Raw genomic sequence first — 26,614 nt, 5'->3', positions numbered from 1 at the left:
TGAATTCAACATCCTGTAAAGCACCACAGGACATTTTGGGACATGGTTGTGGGTGTAGTTTGGTTGTGTCTAGACTGGTGTTTTTTAAACAAACATCAGGGAATGGAATATCCTTAAGATAATAGCATTTCATAAGGATAGGTGGATGCTGTCGAGATAAGAAGGTCTAGCAGCATTTCCTAAGGGATTTCAGTGTCTTTGCCAGGCAATTCCAGAACTTCAGGCCTTGTTTGCTTATGTTTTTGGTTTAATTATCCGGAATGAAAGGACATCTTTGCTTTGTATTTGAACAGCATCACATCACCTGCCCTCTCTAACCTCAGCTAACAGCATTATCTCCTCAGGTCAAGTGAGAAAGGCCAGTGCTCTTGTTGCTGTGGGTGACAGGTTCAAACCCTTATAATCATTCATGACAGCACTTGTTATACTTCTTTTTTTATGAGACTTTCAACCTGTCTCTTTCTGCTCCTTTATACTGCAAGTCTTTTGTTCTTACTTTTTATTTTACATAATTTCCCTCATCCTTCATCAGCAATTTTGTATTTCAGTATTCTTGTAAGCCTTGAACAGTTTTGCATCAAGATTTAATTCACATGTTAATGGTCAAACTTTCAAATCCATAGTGTTAATCTGGATTTAAGGCCAGAAGGAAGCACACACACAGATCCCTCCTGCTTGGCATCTTTTTCTCCAGACAGGGGGCTGGAGAAAGACACACAAACACAAATGCACACACACCCAGGGTGCAGACATATCCTGTGCCTTCAGCTCTATCTATAGCATTATCAAAACTATGAAGTAGCCACCTTAATACTGCTTGATCATCACAAAGCCCTCTTGTTCCTGCAGATCTGCAGCTACTGGCCTCATCTCTTGGAGGTGGAGTAAATAAAACAAAGACAAAGGGAAAACAAAGACACCTTTCTACTCTTGCATAAGATTCACACCAACCTTCTTGTTATTGTTATGTGGTTTAATGTGCTGTTTGGCAATGAAAAAGTCACAGTGACAATAAGATAACCTCTGCCTTTGGCAATTCCTGGCAAATTATTGTCCATCTCTGACTGGACACAGCTTCTCTCACTTTCTGCTTAGAATTGGGCATGCTGATACCTTGGATCAAAGGGTGAAGTACCCCAGAGCAATCCCTTGCATTCACTAATAGTGCTTTGCTAACTGATACAGGGCCTTCTCCCCAGATTTCTCTCTTGCCATCACCTCTGCTTTGACTGGGGTTTGCTCTGCAAGGAGCAGAGGGAGGCATAGAATGTGAGATTTGACATTTTCTAGCCAGGAAAGAAAGGATATCTCAGGAACTGCACTGGCCGGTACCTGGTCTGAGCTGTTGGATGGAGACACACCAGGGAGAATATCAGTACAAAACAGACAGGTAATGCTGTAGGGGATGAGGGCAGCGGAGAGATGACATGCTTGGTGAAGGCTCTTCACAGGATAGGGTGTCAGCATGGTCTTCTTGGGAATGAATGTGATCCAACCTTCCCGTGGAAAGTGAAGTTCAACCACGTGAATGAAGTCTGTTACTGTTCAGTGGGTGAGGAGATTTTGTTGCCTGTGCCACCACATCGGTGTTTGTCTCAGGAGGTAGTGTGTTGCATTATTGTTGTTCCTGCTGCTGTTGTTTTAATCTTTCACGGAAGATTATATAAAACATCCTCTCCATGAACCAGAACACATCTCTGGGGAAAATGATGACAGCATCCATATCTTAAAAAGCCATAACGTAGAGACGCACTGTAGGAAGTAGTCATTCCCAGTAATAAGTGCAGCATGACATCCAGGAAAGATACCCTTTTGTGACAAGTTTGAACACTAGTGCAAATCTGAAGAAAAGTACATTTAAAACCACAGATATTGCCAAGTTTGTTATTTTAAAGGATTTTCTTTCCCTAAATTACTCCTGCAGCCAGAACAAAGCCCTTTAACCCTTTGCAGGCTATAGCCACTTCCTGATGCTCCTCAGCTGTGAATCTTAAACTGATTCCTCTTGAAGCCTGCTTCACATCCTCCCTTAAAATAGCATCTCCCCTGCATTTTGCAGGACTCGTACATTGGTGTACTCCAGCCCATGTGGACCCTGACCTTGATGGCTGAAAAAGCTAATAAAGTGTCTTCTTCTTCCCTGATTTCAAGCAGAGATTGATTTCTGGAGTATGTATAGTAGATGTGAGGCCTGGTAACAGGCTTCTTTCAGGTCTTGCAGGAGCTGAGGCAGGAAGAGAGGCTAACCAGAGCTCTGTGACTGCCCATTCACTGGAGGACAGAGACAGTCTTCAACTTTACATTTGCAGAGTGTGCTGCATCCCACAGCAGGGTGCTCATCAGGTACTGCAGCATTTGTACCTGGAGGTACAATCCTGCTACATCACCCATGCTGCAACCCAGGAGATGGAGTGGGAAAGAGTTTTCTTTCTGTGCTACTCCACTAATCTGTTAGGAGAATTCAGGCCACTGAGCTTTAACTTGTACCTTGGGCCACACTTAGAGAGCTGAAATGTCACCTATATACCTGCAGCTAGTTAGTGAAAGAACAAGAGACTCCCAAGTGTGATTGAGAGTGCCTAAGCAGGGTGATGTGCAGGGTCCTGTTTAGAGCCAGTGAATGGAAAAGCCCTGGGCACCGTGCAGGTCAACCTTTTTAAATATGATGCTGTGTGCCTCAGTTTCCCCTCACTGATCAGTGAGAGGAATTTTACCAGCATCCACTGCCCTCAGTTAGGTTTTATAAATGAATTCTGGGACCAATAAGTCAATAGATCCTGGAGAATTGTCACTGTTACAACCATCTAAGGCAAGGGAAAGCACATTCCCAAGCAGGGACAGTGTGGAAAGCCTAATGAACATTAAGCAGAGCACTTGTTTCACTCTGGCTTTGTCACTGCTGGGCAGCCTTGTCCTGACAGAGCTCCTGTCCAACCAGGGACGTACATCCATTCATCATTAGTCCTAATGCAAGCTTGGGAGTTTTAAAGCCAGGGCTAAATCAGACCATCTTAATTTGCAGGCTTAATGCATTGCATATTATCCATATCCTTCCTATGGGATTTATCTTGATTAAGTGCTAATTTGTAACTGGTGGTATACCCAGTGAAGTGAGTGATGAGAAGGGTGCCTGGGCAGAGAGTCTGTGTTTTGGTAGTGGTGCAGACTGGGGATGGAGAGTGCTGTTCCACTGCAGACACACAGGCAGGCAGCACATTTTATGCACATGCCTATCAGCCTAACAGGCAAACTGTCCAGAAAGGTTTAACTTGGGTTATTCTTCAGCTGTGGTGGAAGCCAGAGGTCTGATGCAAGGAAGAGATGGCCAGTCCTATAAAGGTTTCTGGTTATACTTAAAAAGTCTACCCCTGTGCTGTGGAATAGCCTTGTCTGGGCTCAGAACAGGTGTAGATGCCTCAGATAACCAAGCCTGGGCAGCTGTTTACATGCCCCAGCTTGGACAACTTTGGTTGCCTATTGATCCCTCCTACCCATGCCCAGAGCTGAGCTGCTTGCCCCATCCCCTGCAGCCCCTGCCCAGCCCTCTGTCTCACTGCTTCCACTCTGTGACCACCAAGAACCTGCTGGGTAAAATGAGACCGTTTTAGACATAATAATCACAATCCTGATTTGACCTCAAAACAGCTGGCAGAGCCTATCAGCAACATGAAAAAGTCTTTTTAAGATGGGCAGGGCTTTTCCAAGGAGCTCTATTTCAGGATACTTTTCCTCTACTGACCTTCACTTCGGAGTCAGAAACAAACCTTCCACCTTCACTAGACACACCAAATCTCAGATCAATCTACATCAGCATGTAGATTTTACAGGGTTTGAGGAGAAGTGACCTTTAAGCAGAAATGAGTTCTCAACTCTTGCTATCACAGCACTGGCATTTCACTAAAATAAAAGCCTTTATTTCATCTGACACTTTGGTATCTGAAACTGTGTCTGGTTCAGAAATCACCTGTCCCCCCCAGTTCATAAAAGCACACTGAATGTATGCTTTAAACAATTCTTACACACAGAAACACATACAGAGAAGTCAGGTCAAGCTGTTTCATAGGCCTTTTTTACAGAAGAATAAAATGAAACTTTACTCAACTTTCTCTGCTATGGTAATAGTAAAAGCAAGGAAGGCATTCAAAAGTCTTAATTTTTCTTTCATACTGAACAAAAGTGATCCTAATTAGCATTTATATTTTTGGTTGTTTTTCCTAACACTGAAAATAGTGGACAGTTTCTCAGCTGATGGGCACTGCTTCCTTTTACTTGAGTAACTAATGACAGCATTTGAAGAGGAAGGGGGGCTTTGTGTAGAAAGAAGTTAATTAATTTCAGGGGTTTTAATCTCTTTTCTTTTGTACCAAACCATAAAACAAAAATTCTTCGGGAGCCAGAACATGTACCTCCAGTAATCGAAAGAGAGGCAAGGATCTGACTAATAGATATTACGTTCCATTATATGGTCTTGAAGTCAATAAACATTAGGTTACCTTCATGCAGTGAAAAAAGACCAGATTTATTAAAAAATCTTATCTGGAGGGTTTGCATTTCAATAGGATGTGAATTTGCATATTTTAACAATAACCTCCCATCATTCTGTCTGATCTGTGCTCAGTTGGCCATACAGATCACTTTATCTTGAATAGATTATCACCGGTTTAATAAACCCTTCATAATATGCAGGTATAACAATGGTACTTCATTGGATAAAGAAGGTATTAAAGTTCTTTTTCTGGAAATAGGGGTGGCCCAGCTAGTGATTAACTTTATACCTCTGTACATCCCTGTGCTGAATACCGATTGAAGGAGAGTATTCCCATTATTCACATTCAAAACGGACCAGCTCTTCAGAGCTCCTGTTAACTCTTCCTTGCCCATGGCAGCTGTGCCTACATGGGAATTAACAAAGCTGAGGCTGCAGAGATGTTATCTCCGTCACTGTCCACTACCTGAAACATCAGAAAAAGCCAACCCTCTTCCCCCAGGCTGAGTCGTTCTCCATGCACAGTGTGATCAGTGCCGAGATGTTTCACAAAGGAGGGACCATCTCAGTGCTAGAGGGAAGTAGTGTCAACACACTGCTCAGCAAAGGGCCAAAAAGGCACCTAGGTAGAAATCTTAGATAACTTGTTTTCAATGAAACAGCAGCTTAATTCTTCCTTGTCTCCTCTCCCAGGCTTTGACTTACTGTCTGCTTCCACTTTCCACACAGAAGCTCATTTTCCACTCTTTGCCTTTTTACAAGAGATGAGTCCATCCCACAGCTCCTGTGTCCTGGCTTGTCGTCTCAAAATGTTTGGTTGGGAGCAGCACACTCAGACCCTCTGCAGGAGCACCAAGGAGTCTCTGCCAAACCACAGGGCTGGCTTTTGCCTCCTGCAGTTTCCACGGAGACAGACTATTATTTACATATGCCTGCAGTTCCAGGCTCCTGACCACCCTTCTCATGAGACACAGGGCAGACCATTAGTACCAGTGCACTAGCAACAGGGGCAAATATAATTTTCATGTTGTCCTGCGATTTTTTGATTTCTTCATTTCTGTTTCTTTGTTGATATTTGCACCCTGACTTGTAAAAAAAACTGATACTCTTCCTCTCCTGGGTACCCAGTACAGAGCAGGCAGCTGTGAGCGTTAACTCTCCAACGCACAGAGCTTAGACAACCCGCAGGCTACTGTGGCATTAAGCCCGAGCTTGTAGACCTTAATGAGAGATAATGTTTGCTCAGGACAGCTCTGTGGTCACGCAGCCCTGGGATCTGGACTGCCTCACATCTGACCAGCTGGGAGCAGAAGAATAATGAATTTTGGGGCTGAGTGTGCATGCACGTATGAGAAAGAGAGAGAGAGAGAGAGAGTATGTCACACATGCGTTCCCCAAGACACTCTTGAGTGCAACTAGAACTTTTCACACTCCCTCCCACCCCTGTTTTCTTTTTCTCTGCTCAAGCTGTGTTCGTGCTTGCTTTTCCAAAGCTCCCATCAGGAGCTTTTTACTTCGCGAGAGCCAACATGCCGGTGTGCTGCCTGACAGTGGGAGCACAGCAAGGCTAGTGAATAATGGAAAGTTATTGACCTATAATAACCTGGCATTATTGACCATAAATGATTTAGTTAAAGCACACACACACACGCACACACCATCTCACGTGAAGGAGCTGCATTTTGAATTCCCTTTGTTCAGCGCTGGCTCAATGGAGCTTATTGCAGGGGCATTTTGGCCTGGCATGAAATTAATGTTTATCAAAATATCTCTGATGTTCCTCTAAATAAGATTCTTGTTGGGAACAAGCACAATACCTGGAGCCACAGGCAGGTTGTCCTGAGTCTTGTCTTGAGACTCCCCTAGAGCACAAACCTTTCCTGAACTCCAGCAAAGTTCACAGATTTTAAGGCCAAGGAGGACAATTTTCATCAAGCAGCCTGACCCCTGCCATAAGGCAGTCTAGAGTCTAACAACTACTAGGACCAATAACCTGCCACCAAACCAGAGCACAACACTTAGGGAGAAAGAAAAACATCCACTTTTGATGTCAGACTTTCCACTCTCCTATTATTTTTTGTTTCTGCTGAGCCAGCTCTTCCCCTCTGAAATGCTGACATCAGCTCCTTTGGAGCCACAAAGTGTCGTTCCCCCTGCTGGAAAACATGCTCAGGGCTCGTGGTTCCCATCATGTGGTTGGATCTCCCCCATCAGGCACCCCCCCAGGTACTATCTCTCACGAAACCCCGACACCTTCCTGTCCCTGAATGGAGGCCTGTGGAAGTGCACACATCTGACCTGGTGAGCTTGGATGGGTCAGATAAAGATGTGAGTCAGTAACTGTTTCGTGGAGCCAGATTTCTCAACAAGGTATAAGCCCAGCCACTAATTGCCATATGCCCTCCTAAGCTGCCTGTGTTTGCGTCAGCATCTGAATTTTGTGACTGGCCCTTGTTATGGAAAGTTTCTGCTCAGCCTCTGACAGATGAAACTTTGCAGCTTGGACCTGTTCCTGATTATCTATCAGTGCTCTACAAACAGCTATAAAAGCTTCTCATTAGCTTTGTGGGTAGTGTTCTTTATGTACAAAATAGCCAGGCTAGCTGTGCCTGGCCTTCTTTGTTTTCTCAGGGTCAGATGCATGAAAGAAAGGATTGCTTTGGTTTCAGACTTGCCTGACTTGGAGCTCTTGAGAGATGATGCAAGAACAAAATTTTAACTCTCAGTGGCACTGACCCATGGTAGAGAAGCAGCTATGAACTGGTATTTACAGCACGGAAGAGTGTCAAGAGGGAGAGATTCTTTCCCTTGCTTTTCAGGGCAACTTTTTGCTACTGACTCCAGCAGGCAGTGGAAGCACTTGGAGCTGCTCCCGCAGTCCAAAATCAGTGCAGACAGGCAATTGCTGGAGTCAAAGGTGCGATCCACTCTGTGTACTGAAGTAACTAACTTTTGAGTACATTTTAAGTACCTAATGAAGCAGGCTTCCCGGAGTAAATCCTTAATTTCTCCATCTAGGAAATTGGGTTTGCATAATTTAGTTGTTTAAATTTAGGCAGCCAAGAGCTCCCTCTGGAGGTCTCCAAGCATCCCGTTCCTCTGCATGGGCACGGCCAGGCACTTGCTTCAGAACGGCAATTTTGTGAGGTATCTGTGATTTCGGTACAAATTAAGACTTTCCATTAAGCAAATAGGATCCCTCTCTCCCCCCCCACCCCCAAGTTTTCCAATTTTTCTTCCACTATTAAAGGTAAACTAGAGGGCAGGGGCAGCTGGAAAGAAAAAATAGAGTTTCTCTCTAAAGTCAGGCAAGGTTCATGATATCCTAGGATAGAGCCTCCTTGTCTCTGTGAGCAGTGGCAGAAGCCCAGAGTCTTATCTGTATGTGCACACCATTGCTTATTTGTATATACCCCTGAGACCAGCCCAAAATATCTGGCTGTAGCTGTGCATGACACCAGGCCATAACTTTGTCATGGGGGGGTGGAGGATGGGAATGCTGATCTCCTCTCTCTGGTGACCAGAGATAGGGACATGGAAATTGAATAAATCTGCATCAGGGAGAGTTCAGCCTGGACATTAGGAAAAGGTTCTTCACTGAGTGGATCACTGGAAAAGGCTCACCTGAGCATCCGAGTTCAGGCAGCATATAAACAATGCTCCTAGTCGAACACACCAGTGTTAGGTAGCCCTGCAAGGAGCAGGGATTTGGACACAATAATTCTTATGAGTCCATTCCAGTTTGAGATTTTCTATGATTCCATGGCTTTCAGCTCTGTCCTTCCTTCCTTTCTGTATAACTGACTATTATACAGGCATTATCTGTGCCTTGATACCTTGGATTTATGGAGCTTCTAACAAATATAAATTCCCCTTTGCACACACCCCATTTAATCAAAACCTTGCTGGTTTAAGCAGTCTGTTTTATTAAATTACCAACCTATGAAGCCATTAACTCAATTAAAAGCAGCAGTTCTGTAGTCTTGAACAACCAAGGGGTAATATTGCAATGGTATACGTTATGAAGGTATGGCACGTTATAATAACACTGAGAGCTTATATAGCATTTTAGAACTTCACAATTTTGTAGGAATAATATCTAATTAATCCTCACAATGGGCGCTGACGATAAAGATTACTGTCTAACCCCGTTTTCCTTGGGGTAAACTGAGTGGGGAAGAAGACGATAAGTAATAGACTTTGTAAAATAGTGCAAGTCTGTATCTTTCCACAATCTGCGTTCACAGTAAGCAGACTTCTCAAATTGCTGTTTTCCTTCCGAGCAAACCAACATCAAGTGACCATTGTTACCCTTTCATGTCTCCATATTGTACTGTGTAATGGGCTGAGTTTATTTTAAAACTTTTTTTTGGGGGGTGGGAGGGGTGTAAAAATAAATAATACAAAAGTATTACTAAAAGTTAATACTATCATTAAAAGTAAGTTATACAGAAGCGGAGACAATAGATAGGCACGGGAACTGGACTTGATTTGAATTTGAAAAAGACAGCTTTAGGATAAGTATCTGCTTTAAGCAAAATATAGACAGGAATAAAAACAACTTAAAACAGTGAAAATCAAATAATGTTTCTAATAATTAACATTACCTACTGTAAAAATGCATCAGTAATAACGTATCTCAAGGAATCATGGATGATATATTAATATAAATAAGAGATATTTTATTTTCATGTATTCATTTTCTTTGAGCTATATTTTGAGCATTAAGAGTTGTCTTTTATTCTGGAATCAAAATTCTTGTTAAAAAGTTGCTCACTCAGGTCCAGAAGTTGGGGGTTTAAGGAAAACACCATATGTCAGGAGACTAATGATAAAACCCCAAAAGCCAGAAATGCTGGCAGTGCTTGTAAGCAGGGCTAGAGAGGGGTTACCTTTAAATACAGAAGGGTTCGCATTATACCCTTATTCAAAGAATTAATGAGTAGGGTTTTTTTAAAGTAGGTGACAGGAAAAAAACCCAAAACAAACCCTGTGATTGTTTTCAGTGGTGACGGCTCCATTTTATCTCCTTTCGTATTTACACCATGTAGCACCCAATTCACACTGCAGAGAGAGAAAGTACAATCTGGCCCAAATTTTCAAATATGCTCAGCACCCAGTGGACCAAAATCTTTTAATTATCTGTCTATTTGAGAACATCCTGTGTTTGAAACAGAAGGTTTCTTAAGTAGTGTGATTTCTTGCTCGGTTTCCCTCTCTGCAATTTATTTATTTAATTTTTTTTTTACTCTCAGCATCACATCTTGAGACTGTTTCTCTGCTGCGATTTTGGAAAGATGCTGCTGAGAAGCAGCAAACCTTGTTCTCCTCCACACTGGTTCAAACATGTCAATGTTGCTTAGTCTTGCTACCCATCTAGCCAGGAGCATCAGACCCTGGGAGTTCAGACTCATACTGCAAAAGGTTAATGGCTACGACCGCCAGAAAGTTTATAGCTGAACTTCTCGAGTCTCTGATCAACACGCCCTCTTTAATCAAGTGCCACAGCACAAGGAGGAGAAGGAAGCAAGGAAGGAGAAAAATGCAGCTGGATGAGTTGTCGCTTCTCGACGAGGCCTCTCTGGTTTACCTCTTCCAGCTTTATCCAAACTGAACATGCTGTGCAAGGAAGCAGGGGGGGTCAAGCTTGCAAGAAAGTGAAGAGCAAATGGGGGGTGATGAGGAAGGGAGTAAATAAGTTGGAGCTATGGGCTGTGATGCCAGAGGTGGCATGCTGCTTCCGGCCACTAACAGATGTGGACAGGTGAACCTTTACACCAAATCAATCATCATATTTATTCTAATTGTATCGTAATAGTCCCCCAGGAGCTCAGTTCAAATGAGCTTGACATTATTAAAATTTTAATGCCCAGTTTTCATAGCTGAATGAATATTTAAAGGGTATGTCCCAGGCTTAAGTTATGATGATGAAGAAATTAATGGAATGTCTTGTTTAATGCTTTGGTACATGTTGATGCAAAAAAAAAAAAAAAAAAAGAAAAGAAAAGAAAGAAAAAAAAAGAGGTTGTTCAGGGTGGAAAAGAAAGAAAGGCAATGTTTAGTCATAATTGGAGGAGGAAAGCATCAGTGATGCATTAGTATCAGAAACCAGTTTTTTTGGATAGCTCTCAACAGAGAGGAAATATTTATCATTCGGGGGGGAGGGGGGGGAGGTCAGGGTGTGGTCAAGGACCAGAAGAGAAGCAGCTCCACATGAATGACAGTTCAGAAATGAATACCTGGGAGTCTCTGACCACATCCCTACATAGTGGAATGAACTTGCTAGCCTTTGTTGGCTGGAACAGAAACAGAAAATCACCTTTGTTACCCAACCAGGGTGTTTGTTTATTGTAAGTACCCAGATCAACTTTGAAGGATCGCATAATTAATCAGCAAAACTCATCAGTCTGCTAATTATGTTTCAGATAATTGTCAAAACATAGGACCAGATGATACCAGTTGTACATAAATGAGAGTGAGAGGTAGCTCCTTTTGCACTGGAGGGCCTGATTCTGTACAGACTGAAACCAGTTCAGAGAATTGCACTAACCCTGAGTTTCTCGAACCTGGAAAGATTGTGGGGTTTTATTTCATTGGTTTTGTTTGGGTCTTCTTTTTTAAAGCATTCCAGGCTTTTCCCTATTCAAGAAATCTTTGGGAATCTATGGATTTTTGTTTTCCCTTCTTTTTGAAGGCTCTACTATAATTTGCAAAGTTCCAGCTTGTGTTTATTCATTTGCTGTGAGGAACTGAGGACTAATTTGAGCAGCTGGATGGGCTCAAAATCACACCCAGTATCATACCCCTATCTGTGAAGGAGGACAGACAAAAAATTTAGTGCTCTAAGTCCTTTCACAGAAGATTTTCTCTAAAGGGGCACTATAAAGATTAGGATAATCTTTTTCTTTCTCTGTGTCTTTCCTTGTTTGTTTTCTCTTTTGTAAAAATACTTTTTTATTTTCAAGTTCAGGAGCTGCAGCCCTGATCCAATGCACAGCTAAGGGGGTTTATGATTAGGCAAAGTGTTCACACATCTACTTTGAGGTGTGATTTCAAACCAGTTTAGACAAATCATGGATAAGGTTGCATGGCTTCTGATTTTTTTCTACTTGAATGGGACTTGTTTCAGGTTGTCTTACAATAATTAGATTATATTTGCTTGTTAATAGAACTGAAAGGAGAGCACAACCACACCACATGTATAGGATAAGGACACACCTTGAGAAAGAAGTTCTTATCTTCAGGAATGCTTCAGCATCTTGCTTGGAATAGGTTTAGATCTGGTCCTCCTGAGGTGTAGGATGGAGGTAATGGACTACTCTCTGTTATACTGCAGCAAGCTCACCCCACAGATGACTTTCCCTTGGGAGAAGGGAAATTAGGGTAGGAGGAAGAGAGTGAACACATTTCCTTTGAAAGCAGGACCAGTGGTTGTGGGAAACCACCTTCTGTCTCAGAGTGGGTCTAGCCCATACCAAGGAAAACCATGCTTCCAGTCTTAACCTGGTGATAGCCTTTTTCGGTTCCTGGGCAGGCTGTGCTCTAAGTCATGCTCTGAGGCTACCTGCACATTTAGATTAGTGAGAGAGCCTGTATTTCATGATCCTGGCAGTGGGTGAAAGCAGCTAGTTAATTTACGCTGCTTACTCAGTTGTTTGTTAAATGGCAATGCTGTGGAAAGCATTTCTCCATGGGCAAAAGGGCTGGCTGTGGTTCTTATCTTTGTGGCCAGGCATACAAAGCTACAAGCACAGAAGGTCTAATCTTCTTGGATGGACAGTGGCCAAGCTCTTTTTGCACTCAAAGCACTGAAGTCAATGGAGCTTGGCCTTGCCTAAAGTCTATAGAGTCAAGCCAAGCAACCATTAGTGGCAAAGGCAACGTTTGGGTCTTGCTTCAGAAGAAGAGATAAAACCTAGAGAGTGAAGAGCACATCAGGGGAGTGCCAATAGCCAGGGGTCATGGGCTCAGGATAAGGAAAAGACAAGAGCAGATGTTCATCTCTTAGTGAGAGAACAGGGGTTATGTCTGTAATGCCTTCAGGGATACATCTGTCTCTCTGGCCTCATTACTGCCCTGCTCACGTCTGTGATGAAGAGTCCTCTGGACTCTCTGTGACCATGACGTGTCCCATATGCAGAGAACATCCTACCTGCCCAACAGACAGCAGAAGACTAACATTGAGAGCATCTGTGAGATGTGGGGTCTGAGGGCAGGCTTTCACCTGAGCACTGCAGGCAGAGATAGACCTGCAACCACAAACACCTGGGCGAAGCACACACTGCAAAACGGAACCAGGACCCTCAGCACGTTCTCATCACTTGTTTTAGTTCTGTAATGCCTCCTGTGTGCATTAATTTATTAACTATTCTCAGTAGTCTGAGGCTCCATGCTAGTTAGGCTAAGGCTGTCTTGGTGAAGGACAAGAGGAGATGGCCTAAGTTGTGACAGGGCAGGTTTTGGGTATTAGGAAAAATTTCTTCCCCAAAAGGGAAGTCAAGCACTGAAACATGCTGCCAAGGGAAGTGGTGGAGTCACCATCCTTGAAAGAATTCCAAAAACTTGTAGATGTAGCACCTGGGCACATGATTTAGTGTTGGATTTGGCAGTGCCATGTTAACAACTGGGCTTAGTGATCTAAGAGATGTTTTCCAACATTTACAATCCTCTGATTCTATGGCTATGCTCTTGCTCTGCCCTGAAGGAGCTTGGTATCAAAATATCTAGGCTAAAAGAGAATGAGGTTGCTTTCTACTCAATGTGTGCAGAGTTGGCTAATAGAAAAAGTTAGAAATGGAGAAGAAAGATTTTAGGTAAAAGGTGTTTTGGGCACATTTTAAAATTGGATGTAAATTATCTTGAAATAAACTCAAGAGGGAAATTAGGAGAAAGATGAGATTGTGGAAAAGCTTATCCTTACTGATATTAGGGAAGAAGGGAGGAAAGGACAGCAAAAGACTGACTTATTTTTATTTTAGAATTTGATGTGTTTATGAAAGAATTTCACATTGTGATTGCTCATGGTAGCAGCAGGGAACTGGATTTAATGAGCAGAATGTCCATTCAAGAGTTATACCTCTGCTGTCAGGATACACAGACAAATAGACCCTTTTATATAGCTTAGAACAACCAGTGGGCCAGTCCTGGGACTCTTTACTTGCTGGAGTGTACTCACTAAATGTCCAGGGACTTCTCACATACATAAGGGGTCTGGGGCTGCAGTCGCATTCCCCAAGCTAAAGTCATCATCCACGAGACCCCCTTCTTTTCCAGGCAGGAAAGGTCAAGTGCATGAGCCAAGCAAGGTCCATGAGTGCAATAAAATACCCACCTGGATGATCAGGACACCAGTACCTCAGGTCACCAAGGTACTGTGTGTGAGGAGGCACAGTCTGGCAAGTGAACATAGACCTCTCAAACATCGTTTCTACTATGTGACTGCCCAAAGCTTTAAGCGGACCTCCTGCTAACTCTTTTACGTGCAGATTTGCATAAGAAACAATATTTATAAGATATAAATACTAAAAAAAAAAAATGAAAGGGGGAAAAAAAAGACAGTATTGTCTCTCTTGTTCCAAACATCCTGTGTTTTGTCCTCAAACCTGCTGAGGACTGAGTTCTCCCTTTGCCCTTCCCCACTACATTTAAAACCAGAGCCACTGTAAGGTTGAATGCTACATGCTCAGCTATCCCAGAGACAAACCCGGGATTGTTTGTATTGGAAGATTTCTGTTTGGCTATTGACAAGATAAGCAGTTTCTTCAAACTCAAGCCCAAACTGTTCTGTGGGGAGAGAGTTTTGTATCCGAAGCCACGAGCCTGTGCACGTGAATCTAAATTGAACTGAAGCCCCCTCTAGGTTCATCTACATGCGGGAGAAAAGGAGAAAGATGAATCAATAGTTAGACAGATGGATTACAGTGTGTTTTGTATGATATATAGAAAATGCTCTCAGAGTGCAGGGATGGCCGGTAGCAATCATTCTCAGGGGTAGGCACCAGAGCATGGACTGATTTGTAAAGGTCAGACCCTTCAATGTGTTTTTTTCTTTTTCATATCTCACACATTCCTGTTTCAGGTCTTCTCATCAGTTTGTGTACATGTCTATGACATATATCTCATCAGGCAGAGAAGTGGGTGGTAGGGAGCAATTAAGAGTCTTTTACCCGTTGTACCACTCTGTAGTGCCCACAGTAAGTGTAGTTAATGTGTGATTACATGGCAATGCATGCAAACACAGCACTTACCTCTGCTCCCATAGGGGCAGGTTTTTACTCCATGAATTACAGCTGAAATATACAAATACAGGAGGCTGGTTGTGTAGCTAACCTGTGTTGAAGAAGCCTTCCTTATTCTGTAACAGAGAAATTTCCCTGAACCTGAGCCCCGACTTCATGGTTCTTCTTCAGACAGAGGAGATTGCTTTGGATTCACGCTTATGGCTATCTAGTTTAGATCACTGTAATTCAATTATGTCACTCAAAACCAGGTACAGAGTGATTTACTTGAACTTTGCAATTACACATACACAATTCAATTGTAGGTGATTTTCTTGGCCTTTCCAACTTTGACACTAATATACTTTGCATTTCCTTAGGGCCCTCGATCAGGGCATATTTTGTTCAATGCTTTAAAAGTTATGACCCACTCCTACAAACACATTCCTGCCAATACCTTTACTCACATAAATTGCTGTATTGAATTCAGAGGAACTACTGTTGTGTTCTTGGCACATTCGAAAACAGACTCATGGCAGACTCAGTCGGCAGAAGTGCTAAAATGAAAATCCTCTTAGTGTTTTGGGGAGAGATTTTAAACAGAAAAACCTGTCCCACCAAAGACATAAATAGTAAACACGTTTTCTGGAATTTTCAGAGCAGTTGTTAAACTATTCACACCTCCAATTAACATCTGAGCTATGCCATGTGATCATGACATAAAAATGCATAACATTTTTAGGAAGGAAGTTGCTCTGGAATGGGATTTGTTTTCCAGTAGGCTAACCAGCATCTATAGAGATGCAGTAGTGCCCAATAAGCATTTGCTAAGATCTGCTAGCTCGCATCAGCATTCTATTCTTCATGATTAAGTCACAGCATTGATCGAGGGGGCTGCTGCCTGAAAAATACCAAGCACAACAGAACATCAGTGAGCAAGAAGAGTTTGCTATTTACCCCCATAATGTTCACATAATTCAGGCATAGAAAAAACTGGATGATTGTTTCCTTGGCTATTTAACACTAGACTTTAGATACTTTTTTTTCATCAACCGCCTCCATGGTACATTATGGTAACTTTATTGTAGAGAAGAAAGAGCTGAAAAAGAGGTAATGATGTGTCCAAAGTCACCCAGAAGGCCAGTGTAGTAGCACCTCTACTTTTTACACTTTTTAGGAACTTCAGGAAACATGGACAGCAGATTCCTTTCATCACAGATTTTTTTATACAAATCAAAGCCCCAATCTGTTCTCAGAGAGATTTCAAATTTTTTTAAGACCTCTAAGGAAGGGTGTAAAGGTTATTTATTTTTATCTAGATGATTACTAGGATCATCTTCCATGGTCTTATAGCACATATAAGATCTAGAATAATCTTTTTTCTCATGAAATTTTGTAATCCTTAAGCACAATCATCAGATTATCTCCAGTATAGCTCTCTTTTGCTTGGACACGCTCTCTCTAACCATCAGTGACATTTCCGTGATCTTCAGTACTCTCCTTATCTCCTCACCTTTCCTTCCCATCTCAGATCACATTTTAAGCTATTCAGTGTATCTCCATGCTTTTTGATTTTTTTTCCATTTCTTCTTATTTTTTTAATCTCTGCATTTGTCCATTCCCAAGCCTGGTAGAGTCTTAGTCCTAGCTAGAAACACTAGATATATTGATAAGCAATGAAAAACTGAGTGAGAAAAGAAAGAAAAGGGTAGTAGGAACAGTGAAAAGAAGAAAGATGGAAACAGTGAGAAATCAGCTGTCTCTGTTTCACACTCTTCTTTCCCAGGTGATCCTTCTACCTGCTCTAAATTAATATCAAAGCCAGAGGGAGAAGAAGAGAGTTGGTGGGGGAGAAAACGACAACCTTAGGAAAAGAAAAATCATGATGCAGAAAAGCGTCTGTCCCCTGTCTAATTCCTGCAGTGGCCTGTAGCTGATGGTGCTGAGAAAAATACAGCAGCAAGCTCTGACATTTCATTTCTGTGGAGAATTGAAAAAGGGCTTGCTATAATTCATCGCTTCTTGTAACTCAAACCCTTTTTGACAGGAGTACCTGCGCTGTCTTTTAACAGTGGCACCATAGTGGCTGTAATTGGACATGAAAAATGATGTTGTGTTTCTACTTGCTGGGAGAATTGGAGTGGGGGTAGGTGGGGCAGTGGCAATTTGGTGTGAGATGGTGATATCTGGCATAATTTGAATGGGTTGGTTTTAGGGGGAAAAAAAAAAAAAAAGGAAGAAAAAGCCAAATTGAAGGGTATGAAGTGTAACAAGTAGGATCATCTTGTCCAAGGTGTGCAAAGGTGATAGTAAAGGTGGTTTTCAGCAGAGATGAGGTTGCAAAGAATCAAAGAAAACTGAGAAGTGTGATGCACGTGAAGTTCTAACTTCTCCATAAACCCAAACATTTATGGCACTTCTGGGAAAAGGACTTACAACACTCCTTCCTGAAAGAGACTGATTCACAACTGCAGTGGTGCCCACTGCCTGTAATTGCTGGTACAGATGTGGAATATGAGTAACTCAGGCTTTTCCTGAGTCCACATTGGGAACACAATTGTGAATAAATCCCTGTTTTGCCACCTGCTTGCCACCTTTTGGAAAACTGGGTCTGTCATGTGTAACCAGACACCTAAATCAATTTTTTTGGCATTGCCTAAATCTCTTTGGGCCCCAGTGGCTTTCAGCCCATCTTTGCTACAAAACCGCTGTTGAGTGAGGCAATTCAAAGCAAATTTTTGACTAAACAGGACTCTGAAAAATGAATGAGGATAAACATTGTCCTGATTTGTAATGGTTTCATACCTATTGAGCATTCTGGTTCCCTAAAGTCAGGCATCTTCATATTATGTAGAGAATAAAAAACTTAGGTTCTAAAGGTTGGGAGAGAGGCTAAAAAGGAGATAAACACTTTCTGGGTTAACTAATGGTAAAACAGTATACTTCTTCTGCAGTGGCAGCCCAATAGGAATAATAAAGAATAAGGAACCATGATCATATTTCAAAGGAGAGCACAGAGGATCCACGGGCAGAGGAGAGAAGGATCACTGAATGGACAGAAGTGTAGCACATCCTAGAGGAAAGCCCAGCAGATTACATCCACTCCATCTGTCAGATCAGATGCTGGGTCAGCCTGCCCAGGCCTTTTCTCATGTTGCCAAACCTCTCTTCTAGAGACAGGGTTCAGTAAAAGCCTCACAGCCACATCTGTAATTTCTATGATCCCATCTGGATTTCCATGGTATTAATCAGACTTGCTGCCTCATTTCTTCTATCATACTCACAGGGTACACCATGACAGGACAGATATTAAAGATGTCCATATCAGTATTACCCCAAACACTCTACAGAAGACTGCATTTTGGAGTATAAACTTTGGTTTCATTTCATTAAACCCATGGCAATTCCCAGGTGAAGAATAAGCAGGTGGTTTGAATCTCTAAATTCCCTTCTCCCCACGAAGGCATTTCCCCACACTGGGAAAGCTACATCTTTCTACCATTTTATTTCCCCATGTAGCCCTTTTATGGTCCCCATGACAGCTCCTTGCTCCAAGAGTGTCTGTGTTAAAAAAAAAAAAAAAAAAAAAAAAAAATTCCATAGATGGAGAGAGGAAACTTAATTATTTTTCTCTCAGTGTTTCTCCCTATAATTGGTGTCTTTCATGTCAAGATGATCTCAATTTGTATTATGGGCTCTGTGCAGGCAGCACTTTCTCTTTGGTCTGTAAAGAAATTGTCAAGTGTATAAATCATAGTGTACATTAAATTACACTAGGCTTTTACTTATTAATTCCCCCAGTTTTTACTTCCTCTGTTGGATGTTCATTCCCCTCCTCTTTTTTTTTTTTTTTCACTTTCTTGGGGATTGTCATCTTTTTCTCATGCTCCAATCCAAAGGAAACCCAAAAAAACCAAACCAAACCAAACCAAAAACAATCAAACACCTCCACCCCCACCCCCAAAATATTATCTCCTTTAACTTCTCCTAAAAGTCTGATGATCTTCTCTGCCTTTTGCAAGCTGATCACATCCAACTCAACAAGTAGGAAGAGCTCTGTCTGGTTTTCCTAAAGGCTGGCTCCAAAGCCTACTCAAGTGCAGTGGGGATTTTCATAGACTTTAACGTGCTTCAGATCAGTACCTATGCTGGTAGATTTATGGGGTGTTCTGCATCACAAGGCTGTGTCCATTTTGGATTCCAGACCTTGCCTCTCAAGGGCTGCATGCTGCACATCTCCTATAAATTCCTGTCTACCGTGACTGTTTCTCTTGCTGACTGCTCGGGATGCAGGTTCCGGCTGTTGTTGAGTGAGCACCAGGGGCCTCTGACCACCATCCTCTGACCACAGGAGTTAGATTAGCTATCAGGACCAGATTTGGAAGCCAGAATACATAGCAAGAGTGCAAGTGTCAAAAGTCGGACCTTGTTATGCGGGTGGTGTCAAGACCAACCTGCTACAAACACAAACCAGTCACAGAGTTTGAGTAGCTGAGGGACGTAATGGGGCAATTTGGCTTCATTATCCTGCACATGAGAGCCAAGATGGGGTTCATCTGGCATAAGTCCAATAAAGGTGAAAGTCACCTAAATGCATAGACTACCTTTGTGATCACCAGAGAGGAACAGGCACTTCAGAAGACCGTACATTCTTTTCATTTTAGACACTTTAAGAGTGGCTTAAAATTACAGGTTTTGTACATTTGGAGTTACATGACATAAATTACCCTCCACATCTGTGTGATGTCAGATCTTTGAATGTCTGTAACAGCTAACTGTTCACATGTTACAGGAGCCCTATGGCAGGATGTCTGTCCTGCTGCTGCTAAATATATTGCCTCTGACCCTGCTAAATATCTTGTGATACCTATGTGAGTGATAGGTCTTTACAGCTGCAGAAGCAGGGGCCGATACAAGCTTTATCTGGTATCAGATTCTCTGTTGGTTTCAGCAGAGCAGAAACTGTTCAGTAGCGTCTGGAGCCACTGATCCTTCTCTTTCAGAGTGTAAGTCTAACTGTAGTCAGTTTATGGATAAGTACATTTTCCTCTAGAGACAACAATGCAGCAGGATCTGCTAGGCTTTTAATCATCTTAACCTACTTGTCAGCCAGCTTGATAACTTGTTATTACTAAATATGTGTGCAGAGCAATTAGAATAAATCTAAGTTATTATGAACTACTTTCAAAAAAAAAAAAATTAAAAAAAAATAGAAAAAGGGGAAACTGGGGTGGGGGGGAGGGGAGAGGGAAGGAATAAAACTAATGGCCTTGCTGCCCAACTGTGATTAGCCACAAATAAGGGATTTATAGCATCCCCTGAAGGCACCCTATGACATTCATCAGCCAATTTGCGGTCCAACTTTATTTGGGAAAACATATGTTGGGAGATTCCTATTGTCTTCTGACCTCCTGCTCCTTGTGATACTTGTTTGAACTTGTAATTTCTTTGTTGGTTGAAAAATCTAAAAGATATTTTCATTCCACTCAGACATGGCCACACATAGAAAGATATTTTGAATAGTCCTTGTGCACAGTGTATGGACTGCTCTATGTGCCAAGGAGTAAGAGGTGAGGAAGAGCTTACAGATTAATCTCAGCTGGTTCTGATCCAATCTGCATCTCTGGCTACAGACAGGAGGGTTATATCCTCACCCCTGTTATCAAACACCCACATCATGTAAGCACTGCCAATGAAGTCCATTGTGGACATCTGTTGCCCTCCTGGGAGTGAGCAGCTCTGGGGATAGTGATGGTCCCTGATGCTTTTGTTGACTGACCAAGGGATAATTTTGATAACAGAAATCCTATTCACAGCACAGTGGCAAGGTTTTTGTACTTATATTTATTCTAATGTGAGAAAAGAAGAACATACCTGAAAAAGCAACACAGGGAGAAATTTTGACTTATATCCTGTCCTCTACTCTGTCAAAAAATTGCAGCATCCAACACTCCTGCAGCATCCAACACTCCTGCAGCATGGAGACAAATCAGATCTAAATCCCACTCCCCAAGTATCAAATGTAGTCTGCTATGTTACAGGTGACTATCCTACTGAGCTAACAGTAGAAGTGGAATTTGCTTTTCAATTTTCATCATGCCAATCTCAAGAAATCTTTACAATTAAAGTCTCACTGATCCTGCTATTCTGACAAAGCATTTCTATTCTCACACAGTAGTGTTTCCAGAAGAAACTGTTAGAAATTTTAAAAGTTGTGTTTAAAATTTCATGACCTGTGTGAAATGAGTCAGATCCCTCTCCCAGTGTGATTCAACAGAGCTACTGTCAGGTAAATGGAGTGACACTGATTTATTTACCTCAGAACAAGCAGCAGTCTTTGCTCCATGGTTGCTTCCATGTTTACTAATTGTTTTTTTCCCCCCTTGTGGAGTAAATTCTGGTGCTAATTATGACGTACGGCAAAAAAACAAAGTGAGACTCTGCATATGAAAGTTTGGTTCCTCCATTAATTACGTGTTTCTCTTTGTTCTTCCTTGCAGATGAACAGACCGATCCAGGTGAAACCAGCGGACAGCGAAAGCCGAGGAGGTAGTTGACTGCATTGCTTTCAGCCACACTGCTAAGTATAATTGTTGTCTCTGGCTTCTCTCAGGCAATGTGCTGATCAATTAGTAACGTAATCACTGCCAAAGAAATTCCCTCCGCAGCAAAGATTCTCTTTATTAAATCTCCTTTACTTCATCTCACTTTCCTCATATTCAATTATTATTTGATTTTAAAAGGCAGGCAGGTGCCAGCGATTGCCTGAGAAACAAATAACTGCCTCGTTAAGAAGTGAAGCATCAGGCACTGACTTAACAAAGTTTAACAGCAGTGACGGCAATGTGGGTTTTTTCAGACCTACGTTGTGCTGAGCTGCAGAGGTGTTTAATTTGGTTAAGATAAAGCAGATATTTTATGGTTTCTCTGACCATGCTGTTTCTGCTTACACTGAAGCAATTCTGCTTTTGGAGAAAGCAAATTCTGAGCTGGCAGAGTTTTCTGCACCTGTATCAGCTTATCTGGATAAACCTGTTGTGGAAACTGAAGACTCCTCTTAGACCCGGGGAGTTATTCAGGATTTGCACAGGTGTAGCTGAAATCAGCAGCTGGTCTTTTGCTTTTCCATCCTGCACAGTGGATTTGGAAGGCTTTGTTAAGTGATTGTTCAATAGATCACCAGTGATAAGGTGTTTCCTGTAAAAGGTTTTCAACCTGAACTGATGTGGTGATACTTCACCGTACTCTTCTAATAGGACCCTGTTTGTCAGATCACACACAGAGCTCACTAAGGAAGTGTGAGATGGTCTGTTATGCTGGATAAATTACCATCTGCTTTTTTTTTTCCCTTGTATCTGTACATTTATATATATACACGCATATATATATAATGACATGTTTCCTTCCTCTCTATCCCTATCTCTTTGGGAAAAAATAGAGAGGCTTTTCCTCATCTATGCAGTAAAAACCTCTAGTGCTTATGTATCAGATAAGTGTGGGAGTAGGGTTTGTCATTTAGTAATGATGTGGCTCTTCGATGTCTGAAAACTTTTCAATTTCCACCATAAATGTAAACTCTTCCTCATTTGTGAGATGACTATCTTTATCTGGCATTAGTGGAAATCTCCAGCAACAACTACTTAAAAGGAGTAAAATGCTGCACAGAGAGAGGACAACATGTTCTCTTCCCATTTGAAAGCTATGGATTCCAGAGGTTTTGGCTGTGTCAGTGTGAGGCTGAAACTCTCCAGTGACTCAAGTCATTGGGAGACTGTATGTAGCTTGTAGTTAAAGCGCTGGTGTTACGGAGTGGTGAAACCGGCAAGTCGAGAGAGGCTCTGAAAGGAAGGGCTGCAGTGCCATGTAATTGCATAGCAGGAGAGAAACTGAGTGCTGGGAAAACACCAGAAATCTCAGGGATAAATATTGCAGTTTCAGAGCACCCCTTAAAGAAAATTTGAGGGAATTTGGCCAACACTGGGCAAGAAGTATCTGATGGGATCCGCGGTGGCAAGTTCTGCTAAGAAGGGCCACGGTATATTTCTAACCTGCAACAAAGGCATGTCACATTGTACAGCACTGTCCGGTAGTTTTTAGCAGAACCAGGTCAATTTCCCCCTTTTCCCTGCCTGTCTCACGATCTGGCTCTGTATCTGAGCAGGACTGGGTAAGCCATGGGCGGCTGTCAACGCCAATCTCCCAGGGGAAAAGGGAAAGGCTCAGCTGCCTGGGCAAATGAGGGGACATTATGCACATTCCAGTGGAGCTCGTGCCGACAGCGAGAGTTAAGGGAGGGCCTTTTGTCTATTTAATTAGACATAGCAAAAAATAATAATTAGGCTGGCCAATTTGCTTAGTGCGCCTACAGGGTATGTAGCTCCCAATCACTCTTTTTTTTTTTTTTTTTTTTTTTTTTAAATGCAAATCAGTAATAGGGAACACATGCCTGGCTTTCTGGGAAGGGTTTTCAGACTCCTTTGCTAAGAGCAGCTGCTTTCAGGAGTGGTGGCTTGAACTGCAAAGGGCTCCAGTGGCAGTTTGATTCTGCATTATCTGTCACATCAGTGGTTCCCTCCCCATTGTGTTTTAGCTAATTATCTCCCCATCTTGCACAAACCTCATCTTTTCCCAGCCAGTCTGTTCCCATATTGCTTCTATCAGTGGCGATCACAATGCAGAGGCCAAGCGGGTGGGCTCATCATTGGTGTGAAAGACACGTTGTCCTAATTCCCCACTGACAAGCTGCTTCTGGGCTGGTGATGTTTCAGGACGGCATGACTCAAGGGCAACTATGGGAGAAAAGAACAATTGGCACCCAAGGGAGGCATTGTACGAAAACTTACGTTCTTCAAGAGCCCACCGGTTAAAGCAGGCGCAGCAAACAGAATGCTAAAAAGGAGGCCGTGTATCTTAGGAGCACATCAAAAGACTTCATTAGGGCTGCAAGATAAAGGTCAACTTCAACAACAAAGAAACTTAAGTTGTAGCTTATTATACCCTGTCCAAGTATTGGGCTGGGACGTGAGGGAAGAGGGGGGATTGGGAGAGAAAGGAGTTCTTCTGCACAGCACGTGTCTTTTGGTCTGCCCAAAGTCCATACTCTTAACACACATCTATCTTCTGAATTATGGTGAATTTTGGTGCCAGGCCGTGGTGATAGTGAAAGAATGCAGTGCTCTTTGAACCTGTAGTTTGCAAGGAGTTTTTTACTGAAAGTCATGAGCAGTATTCTTGAGGAAGTGCGATTGTGTTTTATTTACTGGCAAGTACTTGCATTTTGCTAAAACATGAATCTTTGAATTTTCCAGCAAGTTCTCCCACAGCTAAAAGGTGATGAGAGTCCCAAATTTATTTTCTCCCTCACTCAGATTCTGGTCAGCGTTTTTTCCTGTTGTTCTTCTGGAGTCTGGGTTTTGTTGGTCTTTAACCCTTCCTGTGTCCTGATTCCCCATTGAACCAAAATAGCGTGTTAGCATTTAGTGTGTGTGAGCAAGAATTTAGAGCATCAGACCGCCTAGGTTTGAGAAAGAATTCAAAATGTTGCTTGGCACAAATTACACTCAACCCACCAAAATGGAAATGCTGAGCACCCCTTATCAGTTTTGCTTGGTTTTTTGTTGGTTTTGTTTGTTTGTTTGTTTGTTTTTGGGGTTTTTGTGGGTTTGTTGGTTTGGGGTTTTTTGCCTTTTTTTTTTTTTTGCTTTTTTTTTGTTTGTTTGTTGGTTTGGTTTGGTTTGGTTTTTTGGTTTTTTTGTTAATCTCCATATTGAACTAGGAACAAGACAAAGAGTGAAAAACTTTTCAACAAAAACTGGCATTATTTACATTTGCCTAATCTCACAGGAACTAGAAATGAATGTGTCCTCGATATATTTCTCTAGGGGAACAGACTAAATTAATGGAAAAATTTTGCAATTTACGTTCCAGCCTGTTTGTGATATGTGTGTATAGTCAAGCTACAGAATGTTTCATAGAGCTATTCTTTCTACAGAATGCTTCATGAAGCCTCAAATACTTGATCAGAAAGTCAGAGTCCTTTGAGATTTTATAGAGATTTTAGCAGTAGTGGAATTGACAGAACACGACAAAAAGGGAACAATTCATTATTTTGTCCTGAAAAATCACAGTGTAATTCTAGCTCTATTAAGGATATCTTTAAAAACTCTCATTGGCCTTTGTTTTGGTCAAATTTTAACTTTACTATATGGAAGTCATTTTGCCGGAGATTAGTTAGTCCAATATGTTTTTAGGAATGTAAATTTTAAGTCCACATGAAACTTTTGAACATAACATATCCCATTTAAACTGTCAGAATTTTCTATTATTTTCATCTTAGTGAAGCTGTTTTTTTTTTTTTTTCCTTGGTTCCTTTCTCATGTACAGCTCTAAAAATAGCCTGTAGATATCCATGGCCTAAAGTTTCTCAAACTCAGAGAAAGATTTCAAGTCTGTTTTGTGGTTTGGGACGAAAGTTTGGAGCCATTTCTTATTTCATCCACAATATCTCCAGCTCTCACTAGACAACTCTCACTGCAGCTGGCAGGGTTAACCTATGATAAACGCAGCCCTGAGGTCCCACTACGTTGTACAGGCAGTAACATTTTTTAAAAGGAAAGGACTCTCCTGCTGCTCTAGTTGCAGTCCGTTAGTGATGCTTAGATGCTCCACTGCTCCCACATTCCTCTCAAAGGACAGAGGAAGGTCTGTAAAGGAAGGCATGCAAAGATGCACATGGTGTGCTACCCAGACCCAGCGTTAATGTCACGTCACTAAGAGGCACTTCGCAGTGGTTTTTGAGGTCCTCCAGCATCTTGTGGAAGAGAAACACAAGGTTCCTGGACTAGGGAAAATAGAAAGAAAAAGTAGAAAGTGATTAAGAGTTGAGGGTGCAGTTTCCTGCAGAGAGGGTATTGAGAGATTTACAGGAGATGCTGTGGTGCATTATATTGCAGTGTTTTCAGCACGCAAGACATCTACTAAAGCTTCTGTCTGTGTTCGTGCTTTCAGGCAGATTATTTTTGTGCATGTTTAAGGGAGGTATACAAAGAGGGGTTTTTTGTCTGCTGTTTGGCAGCTGGAAGGCTTGGACTTCCTATTTCAACAGACTTGCTGTATTTCTCTACCTGTTACTTGACCTGCAGGCTCTGAAACTATCTGTTTGGTTATGGTTTATTCCAGATTCAGAGCAAAATGTTCAAGAACTCAATTACAGTTAACAGCAAAACAGTGGTGCCTTTTATGCCTTCAGCTTAGTAACAATGATGGGATCAGAATGGCCTCTCCACAGTTTCTATTTGCATTTGGGACAAAAGTTTAGGTCTAATTCTTATTTTGTCTAGGTCTTTTCTAGCTCACTAGCTCTCTGCTGCAGGTGGCAGGGTAGTTTGTGACAAACACAGCCCAAGGTCCCAGTAATTATTTGGCATTTAGCTGTTTTCCATTTAACTGGTCAAAATTCCATGGCCTGTGTAGATGGTCAAACCCTCTCAGGATATTTCCCACACAGGTACCAGCCAGATCCAGGACCATTTAGGTTCTGCAGTTAAGCAAGACTGTTTTCTTTTAGCTTTGTTGTCTTCGCACCAGTATAACATTGCCACGTGGGATGATTTCCTCCTTCCTTGGAAGCCCTTTGTAAAGAGTAGGCTTGTTTGCTTAGACCTTCAGACCAGAAAGGTCTGAAGAGGAGAGGTAAAGGTAAGCAAGGAGAGAGCAATCTTCACAGAGCTCATCATCATCTCTTCCACATTGCTAAAGGTTGGGCTATAGAGGGGCCCAAGAAATCCTGAATCTAGGGCAATGAATGTTTCAGAGCTGTATCTTTGTAGTTCTCATCTCTTCCTTATTTCTGAGCCACATGTTGCCTGTAACATCAGCCTCTGTGGAAGAAATTTTGACAGCAGTTTCCCAT

The 26,614-nt window shown here is 42.1% G+C and overlaps 1 protein-coding gene across 14 annotated transcripts in view; it reads left to right on the top strand.

Moving 5' to 3' along the window:
• CELF4 (CUGBP Elav-like family member 4) overlaps positions 1-26,614 on the top strand; it is a 702,013-nt gene that overhangs the window by 377,916 nt on the left and 297,483 nt on the right. For all 14 annotated transcript variants that reach the window (XR_007630533.1, XM_050329238.1, XM_050329237.1 and 11 more), the window contains exon 3: positions 21,204-21,252. Coding sequence is in view for 13 of the 14 variants with exons in the window: in XM_050329238.1 (XP_050185195.1) it covers positions 21,204-21,252 (49 nt within the window). In the remaining variant the exon portion in view is untranslated. The remainder of the gene's footprint in view (positions 1-21,203; positions 21,253-26,614) is intronic.

The sequence above is a fragment of the Myiozetetes cayanensis genome, unplaced genomic scaffold (genome assembly GCF_022539395.1).
Source record: "Myiozetetes cayanensis isolate MyiCay16 unplaced genomic scaffold, myiCay2020 scf4, whole genome shotgun sequence".
Taxonomy (NCBI): domain Eukaryota; kingdom Metazoa; phylum Chordata; class Aves; order Passeriformes; family Tyrannidae; genus Myiozetetes; species Myiozetetes cayanensis.
The sequence above is the reverse complement of the archived record's forward strand: the minus strand, read 5'-3'. Positions and strand labels throughout refer to the sequence as shown.